Source organism: Eumetopias jubatus, unplaced genomic scaffold, assembly GCF_037043125.1.
Source record: "Eumetopias jubatus isolate StellerSeaLion01/CBP00866 unplaced genomic scaffold, mEumJub1_p1.0 scaffold_5, whole genome shotgun sequence".
NCBI lineage: Eukaryota > Metazoa > Chordata > Mammalia > Carnivora > Otariidae > Eumetopias > Eumetopias jubatus.
The window spans coordinates 108,347,300-108,364,907 of NW_028274811.1; the positions used below are offsets into that span (position 1 = coordinate 108,347,300).

Here is a 17,608-nt window from a genome sequence, read left to right on the forward strand (position 1 = left end):
ACCTACCTGTTTCCTTCTGGTAATGCTGACGGGGCACAAACTCAGGGCAGTTGAGAAGCTGGGAGAAATCGGTCTGGGAATAATCCACTATTGGGGGACCAGGAAGAGGCCATTTCTCCGGCTCCTCCCTCCTGCGTACTTTCTCATCAACGATCTCCACCACCTTGCTGTCCTTTAGGGCCTGCAGGGGAGAAGGAAGGAGACGATGCAGAGAAAAGACTTGGACAGAATGAGGTCTTGGAGGCTGGCAGACAGATGACTGGGCCCCTCGAGCTCAGGTAAGAGTCTGGTGCTGGCAGGGGTGTAAGAAAACTGGCACCATCTTCCACAACTGGCAGACAGATGAGATGTTCAAACTTGTAGAAGGGGACCAACATGGAAAACACACCTGCCCTGTGACCTTGCCACTCTACATCCATTAATCTGCCCGCAGAGAAACACAGCCATAGACAGATGACATTATGTGTAAGATTTGAATAAAAAGCCATTCACAGCAACACTGCAATATGGAGAAAATTGGAAACTACTCAACTTGCCACCACACAGACAATTTAAAATAAATGATGGCACTACCATTCAGTGGTATACGACTCAGACATTAAAAAATAGCCTCACATGTGCTGAGGTGGAAAGAGCCATAAAAAAGCAGGTCTAGGTCAATGTGTCTAAGACGCCACTGGTGTTCGAATTTTTTTTTTTTTAAGATTTTATTTATTTATTTGACAGAGAGAGACATAGCGAGGGAGGGAACACAAAGCAGGGGTGGGAGAGGGAGAAGCAGGCTTCCCACTGAGCAGGGAGCTCGACGCGGGGCTCGATCCCAGGACCCTGGGATGATGACCTGAGCTGAAGGCAGACCCTTAACAACTGAGCCACCCAGGTGCCCCTAGTGTTCAAATTTTTAAATAAAAACATACAAACTACATACATATTTTTCTAGGATTCAAAACTGCTACAGGTGTTTATCTCTAGGAAAAAGGATGAAGAGTGGAGAAGGGAGGAGAGCTGTCTTTAAAAATCTTTTTAGTGGAAAGGGGAAACACTTCAACAGCACAACACATGACAACACGCTCTGTCGGTGAGGCCGGGGCAAGAGGCACTCCGCTATACTGCTGGCAGAAGTCACTGAAGAAAGGGAACCCAGCAGTCTGCAATTTGCCCCGTAGTGCAGTCTTCTCACTTCTAGAAATCTACACCAAAGATACACTGGCAAAAATACGGAAAGATATATATGCAACTCTAAGTAGGAACGAAGTACTATTACGCAGTCAGCTCCCAGATGTATTAAGTGAAAACGAAAGAAGAGGTGAAGAAATGCATGCATTACATGCTGCCATCTAACTAACACAGGGGAAGGATACAAACACACTGAGAGGGATTTGCTTTTTTTTTTTAATGGAAGGATTCAAAACGAGTTGCCTACAGGGGAATAAAAGGAGAAAGGCGTACGTGAGAGAATTTTAAATTGGACTTCTAGGAATATACCGTGTTGACTTTAGAACCATGTAAATGTTTTACCTAAATGCAAAACAAATTAGAAATTGGAGGGGAAAAAGCAATCCCTAAAACTTGAGAGCAAAATGAAACTAACAAAACTAATGTACATCAAATTAGGGACAAAACTACACAAAGATTATTCCAAGTACTTAAAAATACAGTCATTTGAGTGTATAAGTAGAAAAAAACATGTTTTTAGTAGTAGTAGAGGTATTATTACGAGAATAAGGTATATAAACTCTTGAATAAAAGAAATGAGTAATTATGTTGAGGTCAACAGCAATCAGGACTTGGGGTATAGGAGAAAGTATTAGCGATAAAAGATCATTGGTGTTAAGAAACGACCCTGTAGTCCTGAACTTTAATAGAAAATATCAGTATAATCTCCTGATGTATTAAAAAAAAAAAAAAAGGCTCTAGAAACAATGACCAATCAAAGCAGTAACAAACATCCCTATAACTCAGACCGTGTGGTACATCAATACCATTTCCCCAGAAGAGAGGACCTAGAACTCCTTGGAAAAAATGGCTTATTCCAGATCTGAGGCAGGAAACGTACCAGATCAACCAGGGTTCCACTAGCCACGGATGGGACAAGTGGATTCAGCATATGAACTGCAATGGGTTCAAACAACTGCAGTATGTCAGAATCCACAGGTTGGTGATGATACTAAGACATTAAAGCAAAAAACAAAACAAAACAAAAAAAACAACCAAACAAACCCAAACCCTTGAAAGTTATTGGGGATCAACTCATAATTTTGACAACTGATTAACAAAGAGAAAGATCAAGCATTTATCCACCCTTTCTGTACAAACCATACCTCTTGGTAACTGAATAGCTGATGAAGCAAAGTTCCTCCTTAAAGAGGTATTCCAGCTAACAAATGAAGACAGATCCATAGAATTAGATTTTCACCATTTCACAATCCCTAATGAAATAACAGGCAGTGATCATCAACAGCAGCTTGCATCACAAGAGAGAACAAATGAAACGCTATGTGCCACCCGAGAGAACATATCATTATCTATAAAGCAGCCTTGGCAAAGAAGGGAGGAAAACCCCCCAGACCTGAATCCGGTCAGGCCTCTGGATCACCAACTTACAAAAAATGTGGAATACAGAAGAACACATTAGATGACAGCACTGTGTCCCTCCCATGAGAAATTAGGTAAGATATACAACCCGGGTTATTCAAATAATGAATTGCAAGGAAAAGGAGAGGAGAAGGGGATACTTAGCAAGACAACACATAGGTCTTTTTTGGATCCCGAATCTCATAAAGCACAACATTTTTTTTTCTCCACAAGTGCGGTGAATTCCAGCGGATGGTTTGGACATATTAAGAACTGTTAGTATCTTTTATATGTGATAATGATATGGTGACTATGTTTTTTTACCAGGTATTTATCTTTCAGAGGTGAAATGTCAGGTTACCTGATGTTTTCTGCAAAGTAATTTGGAAGAGGAAACAGATGGGGGATAGATGGAGTAAGACAGGCCATGAGTTGGTAACTGCTGAGGCTGGGCGACGTGTTCATCATACCATTCTGTCTACTTCTGTAAATGTCTGCAATTTTCCACAGTAAGAGGGAGAGGAGAGAAGGAGGGAGGCAAAGAGGCTGGCCAAGCCTTGAAGCTTTAGCAGAAGTCATCAGATGAGGACTCCTCCAGGGTCTTCTGCCAGGGCCCACACTCCCAGCTCTGTAAGTAAGGACCTTTCCTTCCCCTGCACCCCAGCCCCAGGGAGGGAGACCTACCGCAAAGATGAGTGAAATGTCAGTGGTAAGGGCCTGCACTCGGTGGAAGGAAGCAATAAGGGTGATGGGAAGGAAACCGTCAGCATCCATTTTCCGTCGCAGGAAGAAGTCTCGCTCTAAATTGTCCACGCTGAAGTAGTACTCGCTAGGGGGAGGGGAGAAGACGGATGATTGCTGCGTCACTTAGGAGTCGGCCTTTCTCGTCCTGCACACCCCCGCCACCTCACATAGCCTCTGACCGACCCTGACCCTATCATACGTACAGTATTAAAGGCTGGAAAGAGATGCTATCCTGTCAGGGCTCCCTAACCTCAGATCAGACCCATTCCCCTCACCCTTCAGCCTCTCTGTATGCCTGGCAAACCCCTCATCCACCCTTAAAACGCAGTTCCACTGTTACCAGTGACTTTCTCTTCTCCTAAAATACTGTGACACTCTCCTGAAACGATCTGCTTCCTTGTATGGCTCCCCCACTGGACTGAGACAATATATCAAAGTGATTAGGAGCTAGGGTTTTGTCATTAGACAGAAATGGATTCAAATCTGTGCCTTGTTGTTTACTAACTGAGACTCTGGGTAAGTTCCTGGGTCTGTCTGCTCATCTCCGCAATGGAGATAAGTAAGACCCAGCTCATAGGAATTAAGTGCAGGACGAAATAAGACAGTGCCTGTAAGCACTTAAGACTGAGCCTCGCCTACAGGGTGAACTCCGTAGGTGTTTGCCAGCATTCTGACCATGCTGCCATTACAAAGAGAAGTGCCGAAGGACGTGGACTCTGGACATTCCCTCTCCTTTTCGTTGGTGGTAATTTCTAATTTTCTTAAGGCAAATATGGTGTTACTTTTGCAATAAATATTACCTTTATGAAAAATTAGCTCTTAAAGGATGAGCAGCAGTGATCTTTCTTAGCTCCAGCCAGGGGCAGCCGCTGCCGCTAGCACAGCCCCAGAAGGACCGGCCCATCCCTACTCTGCCCAGCAGCCATCCTCTGACATGTCCCCACCCCCTACGCTTCTCTCCAAGAAGGCTCCTGTCCACTCACATCTGCCGCTTGATGTAGTCTTTGAGCAGCTCCTGGTCCACACTGTAAAGCTCAGTGCTGCTGACATTGTCAAAGTAGTAGGTGATGTTGTTCATGTACTTGGGGGTGCGAGGCCCCTCTGCACCATCAAACTTTCGGTAGCCAAACTGGTAGTCAAAATGGGCTACGGGGGAAATGGGTGCCATAAGGGAGGGGAGATCCCTGCCCACCACCCCCGCCACACTCCCTCGGACATCCCGGAGCCCAAAGGGGCCTCACGTACTTCGAGTGCCACCCCGGCCGCGTCCCCGGCCGCGACCACGCCCCCGTCCACGGCCACGGAAGGAAGCCCGCGCCCCACCAGCCCCATCACTCTTCACACTCGATGTCTCATCCTGGTCGTGCCAGGCAGGCTCCGGTTTGGTCTCTGGTTGCCAGGCTGGGGTGGGGGGGGCCATGGGCACGGGCACGTAGGTGGCAGGCTCAGACCCTATGGGGAGAGGGGCACTGGGTCACGCTTGAGGGTGACCCCCATGCCCAGGCACTCCACAGTGGGCGGTGCATACCTTTGATCTCCCCTCGGTTGGCAGGTGTGTGTCGTGGCTCTGGTGGGCGAGCAGGGCGCGAAACCAGTTTTTCTCTGGGCACTTCAGGCTTCATGTCTATTTGCAACGGAACCCACTTGTGTTTGTTCCCTGGAGGACAGCATGGGGACATGAGGACGGCTTGAAGGAGAGGTCCCTCCTAGCCATCCCTACCCGTTACTCCTCTGTCTGGAGCAACAGGTCTGATGCACAATCTGATGACCTTGGGCAAATTCCTTCTCCCACACTGGACCTCACTTTTACCTCTAAAATAAGGAAGCCATGGACCTCAGGGTGACAGACACTCCTGGCTGACTCCTAATATCAGTTTCTCCATGGTCAGAGAACCCCTTTCTGGAGCCGGACACGTGGCTGCCCAAAATCGAGACTGCACTTCCAGGCTCCCTTTAGACACATGCCAAAATTCTGTCTACGAGAGCTACGTGAAAGTAGTCCATTCCAGGTTGAGTCCTTCAAAGGGAGCTACTCTCCCCCTTTTCCATTCCTGCTAGCTGGAATGAGAAGGAAAGAGTGAGCCACCTTGGATGAGAAGAGCCAACATACCACCGCAAGATGAAAGGAAAATGAAATGAAATGGTTGCCATTCTAGGGCTGGCCTACTTAGACCCAGCTGTCAGGTGAGAGAAAGAAACTTCTATCTTGTTTAAAACACTGTTACTTTGAATCTCTGTTAGAGCAGCCAACCTGTAACCCTAAACACCTTAGCCAAGGCAACGGAACTCTTGTCTTCAAACAGAATCTTACATGGGAGAGCAATACAAGACACACTGATTATTCTGAGTCAGGGACCTCATCTGTTCTGCGCACTGCTAGAGCCCAAGTGCTGAGAAGAGGGCCTACCGGATGCTTGTTAAGTAACAGAAGGAACGGACAGACGGAAGGCAGAAGTGAAGGCTGCTAGCCCAGTGGCCTACGTCAGTCAGCCTCCCAAGGACTTCTCAGGGCTCTGGAAACTCGTCCAGCAACCCCGAGTTCAGACACTTCACAGTTCTGCCTGCCGCTTCTCCCCGAGCCCTGCTGCAGGCCACTCACCTTTCTTCTTCTGGCCCCCTCGCTGGCAGTCCTCGTCCCCATTCTTCTCCTCCCCAGACTCATCCGACTTGGTTTTCGGGCTCTCTTTACTATCGCTCCCCTCTCCTTTCTCCTGTTCCTTCATGTCCTTTTTGGGTGGCAGCTTACGGGCAGGCTGGGACTTGTGGGACTGTGGCTGCAGGGGGAAACAGAGGAACAGGGGGGTGGGGTGAATCGGAGAGCCTCCTGGGACGGAGAGGAGGGAACCCCCGCCACTAGAAAGACAGGGCAGAGGTGCTGGGGCGTGCAACAAGGAGCTGGACTAGACGGAGTCTAAGGTCCCGTTTTTACGCCTGAGATGCTTCCACTGGGAAGTGTGGTCAAAGACGCAGCAGGTGGGACACTCCATCTTCCTTGAGTCTAAGGGACAGAAACAACCCTCAGGACACAGGGGTGAGGCCCACGGGGGCCATATATTTACTCCTGTACAAGACCATACAAGACCATACCGTCCCGGAAGTCTGTGGGATGGAAGAGATGCTAGCCCTCGGCTTGTCCACAGCAACCCTATCTGTGAACTGAAGGCCAGTAGCCACAGCTAGTGAGGGATCTAGGCCATCAGCCCAGAACAAAAGCACCAGAAAGCGAGGACTGATCCGGAGTTCTTCCTCTGCTGGCACAGACGAGTGCTACACAAGTGTCCCTAAGACATATGGTCTAGAGGTGGGTACCTAGCCTAATGTAGGTACCCTCTCCTGCTTCACTGCCGGGCAACCCAAGTATAGCTGATGGAGAACACAAGCTCCGGAATAAATAACACACTTGACTTCCGATCCCCACTTGACCATCAAGGGCTGGTTATGAGCCTCTCCCAAGGGCTCAGAGTTATTATGTTCAGTGGCCTCATCTGTAAAACAGGAATTACTGAAGGACCTATCTCTAAGTCACTGTGAGGGGTAGGTGAAATGGTAAGCAGCACTTGGCAGTTCCTGGCATACAGCAAGGGCTCAAACGATGATTCTTAGCAATTTCAGTGCTGCCATATTATACCAACCACTCCTCTTAAAAAACTGAGAAAAAAACAGGAAAGGTTAGACCCAAGGCTCTGAGAACTTAAGAAGCCAAATGTGTATACGTCCACAGCATTCAAACCTGCCCATTCTTCCCCAGAGACGCACCTGTACGCTCTTATGGGCTATCTCTCCAGGTGTGGGCCAGTTGATTGCATCTCCAAAGTCACCAACCTGCAAGACACATTCTATGAGGGCCCTGGGGTGGCCTTGTTTCTGCCATTTAGCCCGTCATTCAAAATACCATTCCCCCAAGAGATCAGAAGCCACAATCAGTCTGTCCACTAGGACCATCCACACTGGAAGCCCAGACGGGGCTCCCCTGCTATTGAGAGCATAACTACCTCGAAGTTCAGAAGAGGTCATACCACCTTTTTCTTCAAGAAGTCCCCTTAGGTTGCCCGCTCCACTCCTTACCTTGCTGCCTTTGCGCTGTTTAGGAACTGCTGCCCTCACCACCTTGGCTGGAGCAGAATGTTCTGTGGGAATAAGAAGGGAGAGATGGTTATGCAAAACCCATGGGGGGCCACCACTAGCTCCTCAACCTCATTACCACCCCTACTCCATCAAGCAACCTGCAGGTTTCCAAAGGAGGAAGACATGGTGAAGAGGGGAAGGACACATGCTCAACAACCAGTAACAACTGTACCAGCCTCTCTCGGAAGAAATCATGGAAAGTGAGATCATGGAAACAATCAGCAGCCAACACCCCAGGAACTTGACTCTGAGGCAGAAGGGCCCTCCCAGCTCTGTACCCTCCTATAAAGAGGGCCCTGAGCCCTGGAGAGGGTAAGTCCATGGCAGACTGGGGCCATGCCAGAACTGGCTCTATAACGAAGGCTCCCTAACCCCAGCAGATCCTTCCCCAGGAAGGATCTGAAAGGCCTTTTCTAGCTCTAACACTGTGGAAGTCTGTGTATGAGCAGATCTGGGCTAATGATCACGGGAAAGGCAAGATAAAAACCCTGAGCTGGCAATCAAGTCCAGGGCTCTCTTCTAAGCCTCCCCATCCCCCCAGTGGGGCCAGCTCTGTCCTCAAGGACCTGCGGTCAACAGAAGGGCTAGCCACTCAGGAAAGACTCTCTGCTCTCCAAGTTCCCAAAGCAAGTGAGACCCACTTGACTCAATGGTCCTACCTTTAGGAATTTATCCTAATCACACAAATTAGATGAGTGCTTAGAGTTATGTAAAAAGATGTCGTCCTTAACAGAAGTGCTATTTCTAACTTCAAAAAATTGAAAACCTTCATGTCCAACAGCAGAAACCTGGCTAAATTAAAGTTTAACAATTTTTAGTCATTAAAAAGATAATGCTCTCTACCAGAGATAAAAGATATGAAAAGATAAACAAAATAAATGAGAAGACTTGCAACCCTATTTTTATAAAGCAAATAAAAAACATGTATATTTAGGGGCACCTGGGTGGCTCAGTAGGTTGGTTTCCACTCAGGTCATGATCTCAGAGTTGTGAGCCTCACATGCTAAGGGGGGGTCTCCTTGAGATTCTCTATCCCTCTCCCCTCTGCCCCTCCCCCTGCTTTCTCTCTCAAATAAATATTTTTTAAAAGCCTCATATATATGCACATATACACAAGTAGGAATATCTGGAAGGCCATATAACCAAGTATTATCAGGAGTAAAGTAGTATGTTAACAGTGATTTAGTTCTGCTTGGAATTTTCCAGTCATTTCAACAAAGACATGGGCTTTTTAAAAAAAAAAAAAAATTTTTTTTTTTTAAGAAAGTAATAGGTCTGGTCCCTTCTACACCTACACTTATTTTCCAAACACACTTCTGAAGAACAAGGGTTTCTGAACCCTGTCACCCTCAGAGACCCATGGGAAAAGGTATATCCTGAGGCTCTGCTCACCCACTTCTCTCTCACTTTGCCTCCATTGTTGGCCAGCCATGCCAAGGCAAGAGCTGCCCTCAGTCCCTGAAGAGATTATCTGCCTAGCTGGCCTCAAAAGGAATTTTCTATTCCTTGAAAAGTCCCATGTTCTCTTAATGAGTAGAGAGAGTCCCTGACTCCTGCGAGGCCACAGCATTCTTGGTTTTCAAACCCTACTGGAGCCACTGCCCCCTCAAGATACCCCACATGCCTTCTGAAAGCTGGAGCTGTGGAACCCAGCTCACAGCATCTTCCATCCTCAGTGCTGGACAGGGGAAACCCAGAAAATCTCTCAGTCCCAAGAGGATGAAGCTTGTAGGACCGGGGAGCTACTATGCACTGACTTCCTTGCCAATCCTGGGTGCCCAGGAGAAGTCTACCACCACCCAGGTCCCAAACGAGGCTGCTGCTTGGAACCAGGACCCGGAGGAAGCAGCTGCTGCTGCAGGTGACTACACTGGAGTTAGGGCAATAATCACTTCTCCAGGGACCCATGCTCCAGCCCCCAACAACACTCCCTGCATGCTATCAGGACAAGAGCAGGCCAAGGGCCTGCAACTTCAAGTTCATTAAGAAGAAGTGGGAAAGGAGAATCAGGCTCAGAGGTGAGGTGTTCCTGAAGACTTTTCTTGAAAAGATGAGGTTAAGTTTTTCAGGTTATTGTCTGTTTCTTCTCATAAAAATAATAAAAACTCTTAAAATTGGGAGGAGTCATATCCTGTGATCACCCTGCCTGACATTTCATTCACCAAGATCACAAAGGGACATGTAACCCAACTGAAAGTTGGGTCTCCAATTAATGGGAGAGCCATCCTGCCACTAAAAGACCATACTGATTCCCTATTCCCTCACCAACCCCAAGATGACCAAGGGAATATGGCTAGTCTGGGCATACACAAGAATATTCTTCAAGTAGTCCTGTGTGCAGTTTGTTGAAAAAGCCCCATGTCTAGCTAGCCTCCCTCTGCCCCCAGGACCCATAGTGCCTTGCTCTTGCTCTGCTCGCAGGTAGAGCCTCAGGCTGCCCCTACTCCAAGGAAGAACAAAGTCTCCTAGAGAGACAGAAGAGTCCACTAGGGAGAGAGAACTACTTCTGCCTTTCTGTAAAATTCCTAGATCTGTTAAAATCCTGTGGGGCCTAGGAGAAGCCGGGAAGGCTCAAGTGCATAGCTGTCAGGCCCTGCGGGAGACGAGAAAAAAGACTAGGCTTTCTGACTTCAATTACACACCCCTTTCTGGGTCCCCCCACCCCCACCATCCTCCTTCACCAGGCAACCAACCAACACACGCTCTCTCTCCAGCTCCACAATATATACAGGGCTTGGCATCTGAAATGGCTCCCAATAAAAACCAATCCTTTGTGCAGGTGCCAGTCTCCACGTCCAGCATCATCCCAGCCAAAAAAGGGAACAAGCCCCCTCCTCCGCCTCTGCATTCTGACACGTGTGCCAGCTGACCCACACCCAGCTCAGCAAACACTAAACTCACCAACCTGCACCTGCCCAAGGAAACAGAGAAGGTTAGAGCAGCAAAAAGGACCATGGTTCTAATCCCCTCTGCTTGCAGATAGGGAACCGAGGCCCTAAAGGGGCCTCCCTAGGGAAAAGCCAGGATGAGAGCCGGAAGTCCCAACTCTCCTGGTTCAAGTGCTCTTCTGGCTTGCCACAAATCCCACGTGTCCACTGGTAGGGTCAATCCTCCTTCCTGGTGCCATCTTAGGGCCCTTCCCCAGTGTATCCTGGTAAACAGAGTTACTGAAGGCTGGGAGAGGTTCTCAGGTACTGAGGGAGGTCGAAGTGTGGTGAGGCAGGCCCTACTTGAGGCCCACCATTCTAAGGGAGCAGGATGGCAGAGAGAGGCCCCAGGAGGACCTGCCTCCTAGATTAAGGCAAGTCCGGGGCTAACAGGTATCTGGAAAAGGAGAAAAGCCACTTTCTATCCCACAGGATCATCTTTAGCCAGTAGTCAGTAGTGATTTAGTTCCAGGGGGTTAAGGGGCTTCCTAAATATACACGTGCATTTGGGTATTAAATGAAGCCCACCAGAACCTCTCTCTGTGTGGTTGTGGTCGTAGAGGTAGAACACCAGGAGACTGTATCTGCATGGCCAACTCACTATTTTCACTTCAGATTATTGAGAGTGCTGCGGACCAGGGGAGTTAACCCACCACGGCTAATGCAGGATACCAGGAAACGAGGTAGGCCAAAGGTGGGTGCTAAGGGTGGGAAGGGCAGAGAGCAGCTCCCCTGCAAAGTGGAGTGGCTGCCCGCACCACACCGTCTAACCCTCTCAGATTTGCTCTCTCTGCCTCAACTGTCACCCCTGCATTCAAAGACGGTCTAGGAACGCAGGCAGCCCATCGTAACGCCATGGACTTTGGTATCTACTGCACATACTCTGCCCCCAGAGAACCCCTCTGAACTGGTTTCCTCATCTCTAAGACTGAAGTCCTAATTATTTCATAGCGCCGCTGTGACAGTTACATGAACAGAGCGTTAAGAGTGCCCAGCACACAACAAATGCAAAGTATGCCAATTCAGATTCACACAGAAAGTTTATTTTTCCAAGTAATCCTCGCCCTCATCATTAAAAAAGAAAAAAAAAAACCATCAAATGATCTCTCAACATGAAAGGAATCAGAATGTGTGAAGAAAAACTCCTGGGCATCAATTGGCTCAATTCACTGATTCAGATTTGAAATGCACCGCCCCGCCCCCGGACTCCAGCCTGCCTTTTTTCCGGACACCGCCCTCTATAGACAGGCTGGGCTCCAGGGCAGGTTTCCCCAGGAAAGAGGAAAGAAAAGAGGGGGAAATTCACCACAAGTCCCTGGGGAGGCTTTGGTATAAGCCCCTGCCATGCTAGAGGAAGGAAGAGCATAGGGAAGCCTTGGAGTTCTGACTTCAATTACACATCCCTTTCTGGGTCCCCTCCCCACCATCCTCAATTTTTTACTCAGTGTGGAAGGAAGAGAGCCTGGCCTCGAGGAGTATCTCTCAGCCTACAAAGGGACCAAAGCCATAAACACCTGGTATAAAGCCAGATAAAACAAACACATTTTCTATATTGTCTTGTTCTAGAAAGATCCTAATGCTACTGATCCTTTGCAATAAAAGCAACCTAGAGGGGCCACATCTAGGAGATCTAAAGAGCAAAGACTTGGTCAACCAGTGAGAAACTAGGGGTTTTAGGGGGAGAAGGCACATGGGTGAGTCAAACTCATCAGATCATCGTAAAAAGAACTGGTAAGAGGGAGAAGCTGGAAATGAAACTGGGGGACAAACATGGGTAAAAGGTGAGACCGGGCTGGGCCAGATGGGAGAAAGCCTGTAGGACTGAGTGGGTGGCCAGAGATTGCAGCCTCAGCGCCAGCAGAATGGGGAAGGCCTAATGTTTATTTTGGGGCTGGCACCATTTCCTGGAGATTGGCATCTGAAAAGATTAAGTTTACCCTGACTGGAAAGAACTTCTACTTTGGGGAACAAGGGAATTTATTAGGCTACATAGGGGCTGCATTACTTGAGTTCACACTCACCCACCTGTGGACCTTTATCTGGCCATTAGATCAATCTCCTTGGGGAGCCCTCTCAGACCGCAAGTCGAGTGCCCCTGCTCCTAGCTCTCTCAGCTCTGTAACCCTCACCCCTTGATTATGTGGCTCCTTGAAGGCAGGAACCAGGCTGTTTTGATAGCAGTAATCTCGGTGTCTAACTCAGGGCCTGACAACACAGCTGATATTTGCTGAATGAACAGCGAGTTCACAAACCCATCTCCTTCCACGATTTCACACCAAAGAATTTGCTTTCCAAGTGCTAATTCCCAAGGCTATAGCCTCAACCCTCTCACCTTTAGTCAGAGCTCTCCCCAGGCAGAGAAAGGCACTGCTGGCTTCCAGAGGAACCCCACGCCCAGCCCTGCCTTGACTCTGAAGCACCAGATTACCCGAAATCAGGGCTGGTTTCTAATTCAGACTCTGGCACTTGTATAACCTTGGGGGGCACCATCTCCCATCCTCCTTGAACCTCACCTTCCTCAACCGAACAAAAGGTAGTAACATGAGGTTTAGAGGTATGACAGGAGAGAAGGCAAGACCTCAACCATAGAGATTTCTCATCTAAGCAGAAGAGATGCTAGCCACAAGCTATGGTCGTAATATTAACAAGTCCATATGATATGTACTAAGCCCTTACTAGATGCCCTGCATTGTTGTAAACACTGAGTCAGTTTCTCTAATTGGTCTCATTTTATAAATGAGGAAACCAAGGCACAGGGTGGAAAGATTATTTGCCAAAGATCACAACCAGCAAGAAGTAAAACAGAATTTGAAGCCAAGCAGTCTGACTCTAAAACCTGTGCTCTTAACCACTAGGAGGAGAGTTATCTCCTCATTGTGGCCAACAGGGCAGGCCCTCTGGGAGCGATGCACGGCTATCATTCGATACACTGGGGAAAACCAAGGCTCACTGCAGGAAAACCTAAGGTCATAGAGCAGGGCAAGTAAAACTCCCATGACCAGATGCCAACAACCTGACAATTCCCCTCTCCCTACACAGAGACAGGCAAGGGAAACTGCCACCAAGCACGCAGCTGAAGTCCCTACTTCTGGCACCCCAGCAGCCCTGGTGAGGAAGATGCACTGCTTCCGGGCCCACCTCCCAGTTCTTCCACTCCTGCCTCGGCCCCAATGCAATGAGGTTCCAGCTGACATGGATTCTGCCCCCACACTCAGCCTCCCAATATGGGGAAGGCCAGCAATGTCTGCATGAGCAGCCTGGGACCTGACTGTGGAAGGCAGCAAAACCATCTAAGAGGATGCGTGAGGCAGGAGGAGTCTGGGTGACATCGCCCACCTGTGCTCATCCCTCCTACGCCAGCTCAGGGGCAGAGTCTGAAAACCTGGTATATTCTCAGCCATCACACACCCTGGCGATGGGGTAGAGTCATGGAGGAGGAGTCTGGGGACCACAGGCCTCTCATCCCATCTCCATTCACTCTAGGAGCCCTTAGGCAGAAACCTTCTACAGAGTAAAAAGAATGCTAACTTCCTCCCCCTTGCTCATCAGTTCTTGCTGCTCATCAGTTCATTGCCATCACTCCTCGAAGACCTCTCTCTGCCCAGCCCTCCCACCCCGACTCCACCAGACCTGAGGATGAAACACAGAAAGGGGCTGGAGGGCATCCCTGTGTGGAGCTTTTGGGGTGTGGGGAGCCTTCAGAACATCAGACCATCTTGAGGCTCCACTCAAAGGAAGCTGCTGGCCACAGTCTGTGCCCCTTGATCTGGGAGGAGGGACAGGGCCACTGGGCTCCAGTCACATGGTGCTGCCTGGCCTGGCCCAGGCCCATCCCCAGTGGACTATCTTTAGCCCGTGGTGACCCAGGCGGCCTGGTGCCCCCCTCCCTGACCAGACATGGACCCTGCCCCTAAGGCTGGTGCTAGCCCCTAAAGTCCTGCCCACAAGCTAATAATCATCACAGCTGAAACACAAAAGTACCAAGTGCTAGTACCCTAACCCAGCCGTTCTGAAGAGCACATTTGGTTCTAGTTAGAAGAGTAATAATAACAACCCCCGGTTTACTGGATGCTAGTCTAAGTTGCTTTGTATGTGCGACTTTACTAAGCTGCCTCAAAAAGACACTATTATTCCAGTCGCTCAGAAAACAAAATGGAGGAGAGGGACTTGCCTAGTATATATTCTATACGACATTACTCACAGAACTCCACACTAATTTCAGATTTCTTCCAAGGAAGTCTTCCCTGTGAGCACCCAATGTAAAGTGCTATCCAACTAGCAACTCTGGAGCAAATTCTAATTCAGTTTATAACTTGGGGTCTTCAGAGCCACAACCAGAAATGGTTTTATCTGTATCTCAACCCCACTAATCACTTACTGAGGCCGTATTACATCCTTGCAAGGTGCCAAAGTTGTGTTTTTTGTTTTGTTTTTTTAAGATTTTATTCATTTATTTGAGAGAGAGAGAGAGAGAGAGAGAGAGAGAGAGAGAGAGAGAGAGGCAGGCAGGGAGAGGGAGAAGCAGGCTCCCGGATGAGCAGAGAGCCCGATGTGGTGCTCAATCCCAGGACCCCTAACAGCTCCAGCCCTGCAGGCTGGGTATATTTGGCAAAGGGCAACTCCACAGAAGTGGAAGAGACCTGCCAGGTATCCCAGAAGCAGACCGAAAGTTGGAGTTCTTCGGTAGGGACTATTTATCCCAATCCAGGTCAGCCAGTCAGGCCTTGCTTCCCAGAAGCAGCTGATCTGCCTCTCGAGTTCAGGCCAGGGGGCCGCTTCAGTGCCACGTGCTACACCCCAACTGGGAAAGAGTAGAGCCCTGGGACGCCACGGGTGAGGAGAGGGGGCTGCATCACCTGCAGACTCCCCACCAGTGCTCAGAGAATCCCTAAGGCCCTGGCAGGTACCTATTACCCTACTCCACCGTCCCTTCCCCTTCAGCAAATGCAGAGGGTGCCTAAGCTCTATCCAAACCCCACTCCATCACCGATTTACTAGGCTGCCACACTAAGAGGCAGGGCAGAGCAGCAGTTAAAAGCATGGACTCAAGTCCACCCAAAGACATTCTAACCACCAGCTGGCATCAAATAAGTAACCCACAAGGCCAAGGGACATGGTCAAATCAGACCAACCTTTCATGCAGCCTGTAACTTGACAGGTATTAACCGGGCCACACAGGCCAAACAAGCGGGTTCATGATGGAGGCAAAAAGGCAATTTACATGGGAGATCCCTGAGTCAGACTGAATCTCTCATTCTGAGGTTCATGATAGGTGCTAGCTCACAGATGTAACAGCTTAAATGAGGTCATCATTAAACACAGAATGCATGATAGTTTTTTTTTTTTAATCTCTTTGAGGCAATTCTTCAATCTGGTGCCTAAAAAAAAAAAAAAGAATGAGATGGATTATGGCTGCCAGATTAAAAAAAAATCTCCGGACGTATCTAATTAAATTTGAATTTCAGATCATCAGCAAGTAATTTTTCAGAGTAAGTGTCCTATGCAATATTTGGGACACCTTATACTAAAAAATTATGCACCATTTATCTGAAATTCAAATTTAATTGGGTGTCCCCTATTTTTACTTGCTAAATCTGGCCACCATGGGAAGGAAGGACCACTGCCCCATGTTCCAGGACAGTGGGGTGGTGAGCAAAGCCCTGGGATAGGAGTCAGAAGACGGGATGCCAGTACTGGTGCAGGGGCTAGAGCCTTTGCTGTGCGAGCTCGGCATAAGTTCCTATCTGGGTGTCTTCAGTCCGTCCATTCAGAGGCCTATGGTTGGGGTGGAGGGGATCCTGTCATATGCAGTCCTTCCAAGCCTAACATCCTTTGATTTTTACCCCCACATTCACTGATCATCCTAACTACAACTTTAAATGAAGCCAGCTTCCCAAGGGAACAAGCTACCATCAAAACCACTGCTACAAAGGACGTAAGCGCTAAGGTTTTATTTTTTTTTAAGCTTTTATTTATTTGAGAGAGACAGACAGCACAAGCAGGGGGAGTAGCAGGCAGAGGCGGAGGGAGAAGCAGGCCCCCAGCTGAGCAGGGAGCCTGGAGTGGGGCTTGATCCCAGGACCCCAAGGATCATGACCCAAGCCGAAGGCAGACACTCAACCGACTGAGCCATCCAGGCATCCTCTAAGAAAGAATCACCTACCCTCTGAGAAGTTTATCAAAATGTAGATTCCTGGGTCCCATGCTCAGATTTTTTTGCTCAGGAATGGTAGGGCCAAAGAATCTGCTAGGTAATTTTTTTTTTTCTAAAGATTTTATTGATTTTGGGGGGGGCACAAACAGGGGGTAGGGGGAGGGGCAGAGGGAGAAGCAAACTCCCCGCTGAGCAGGGAGCCCACTGCAGGACTCGATCCCAGGACTCTGGGATCATGACCTGAGCCAAAGGCAGACGCTTAACAGACTGAGCCACCCAGGCGACCCCCTCCCTTTTTAAAGATTTTATTTATTTATTCTGCTAGGTAATTCTAAGGCAGGTTTTCTCTGGACATACCTAGGAGTTATTTTATTGAACCCAAAGAGTTTCAATTGTTAATTTTCACAGAGGCTACCCGGAACTACAACACCACATTTAACATTTTAAAATCAGGGCTGCACTTCTTAACCTGGTAGTGGGTACATGGATCTCGTTTTAATATTTTATATTATTATTATTTTAAAAGATTTTATTTATTTGAGGAAGAGCACAAGCAGGGGTAGGGGTAGAGGGAGAGGGAGAAGCAGACTCCCTGCTGAGCAGAGGGCCCAAAGCAGGGCTCGATCCCAGAACTCTGGGATCATGAGCTAGGCCAAATGCAGATGCTTAACCAACTGAGCCACCCAGGTGCTCCTATTTTATGTGGATTAAAATTAATATTAGATCTATATATTTATAATTAAATTTAACATAACTGGATCATTAAAATTAAAACACTGAATACTTTTAATTTTACATAGTATATTTAATTTTTAAAGTAATCGTTCTACACTCAATGTGGGGCTCAAACTCACAACCCTGAGATCAAGAATCACATGCTCTACTGACAGCAGAGCTGTTCTGATGGACGTGTAACCCAAGCCCCCTCCCCCTTTACCTTCCGCTCAGCTGGAGTTCCTGAGCAGAAGCCTGTATGAAAAACCCTCACCTCACAGCTGTGGAAACTGGGACCAGTGAGCTAGCAGGCTTGCAATACCACGCAGCGGGGAGGGAAGGCTTGGTTTAAATGCACATTCCTGGATTC

The 17,608-nt window shown here is 48.3% G+C and overlaps 1 protein-coding gene across 3 annotated transcripts in view; it reads right to left on the bottom strand.

Moving 5' to 3' along the window:
* The window catches only part of LARP1 (La ribonucleoprotein 1, translational regulator), a 51,929-nt gene that overhangs the window by 13,029 nt on the left and 21,292 nt on the right, over window positions 1–17,608 (bottom strand). For 2 of the 3 annotated variants that reach the window (XM_088023489.1, XM_028106533.2), the window contains exons 2-9: window positions 7,384–7,445; window positions 7,075–7,140; window positions 5,918–6,092; window positions 4,847–4,975; window positions 4,564–4,770; window positions 4,302–4,464; window positions 3,259–3,403; window positions 7–181 (exon numbers count right to left, since the gene is read on the bottom strand). In XM_088023489.1, coding sequence (XP_087879615.1) covers window positions 7–181; window positions 3,259–3,403; window positions 4,302–4,464; window positions 4,564–4,770; window positions 4,847–4,975; window positions 5,918–6,092; window positions 7,075–7,140; window positions 7,384–7,445 — 1,122 coding nt within the window. The remainder of the gene's footprint in view (window positions 1–6; window positions 182–3,258; window positions 3,404–4,301; window positions 4,465–4,563; window positions 4,771–4,846; window positions 4,976–5,917; window positions 6,093–7,074; window positions 7,141–7,383; window positions 7,446–17,608) is intronic. The other variant, XM_028106534.2, reaches the window with a different exon arrangement.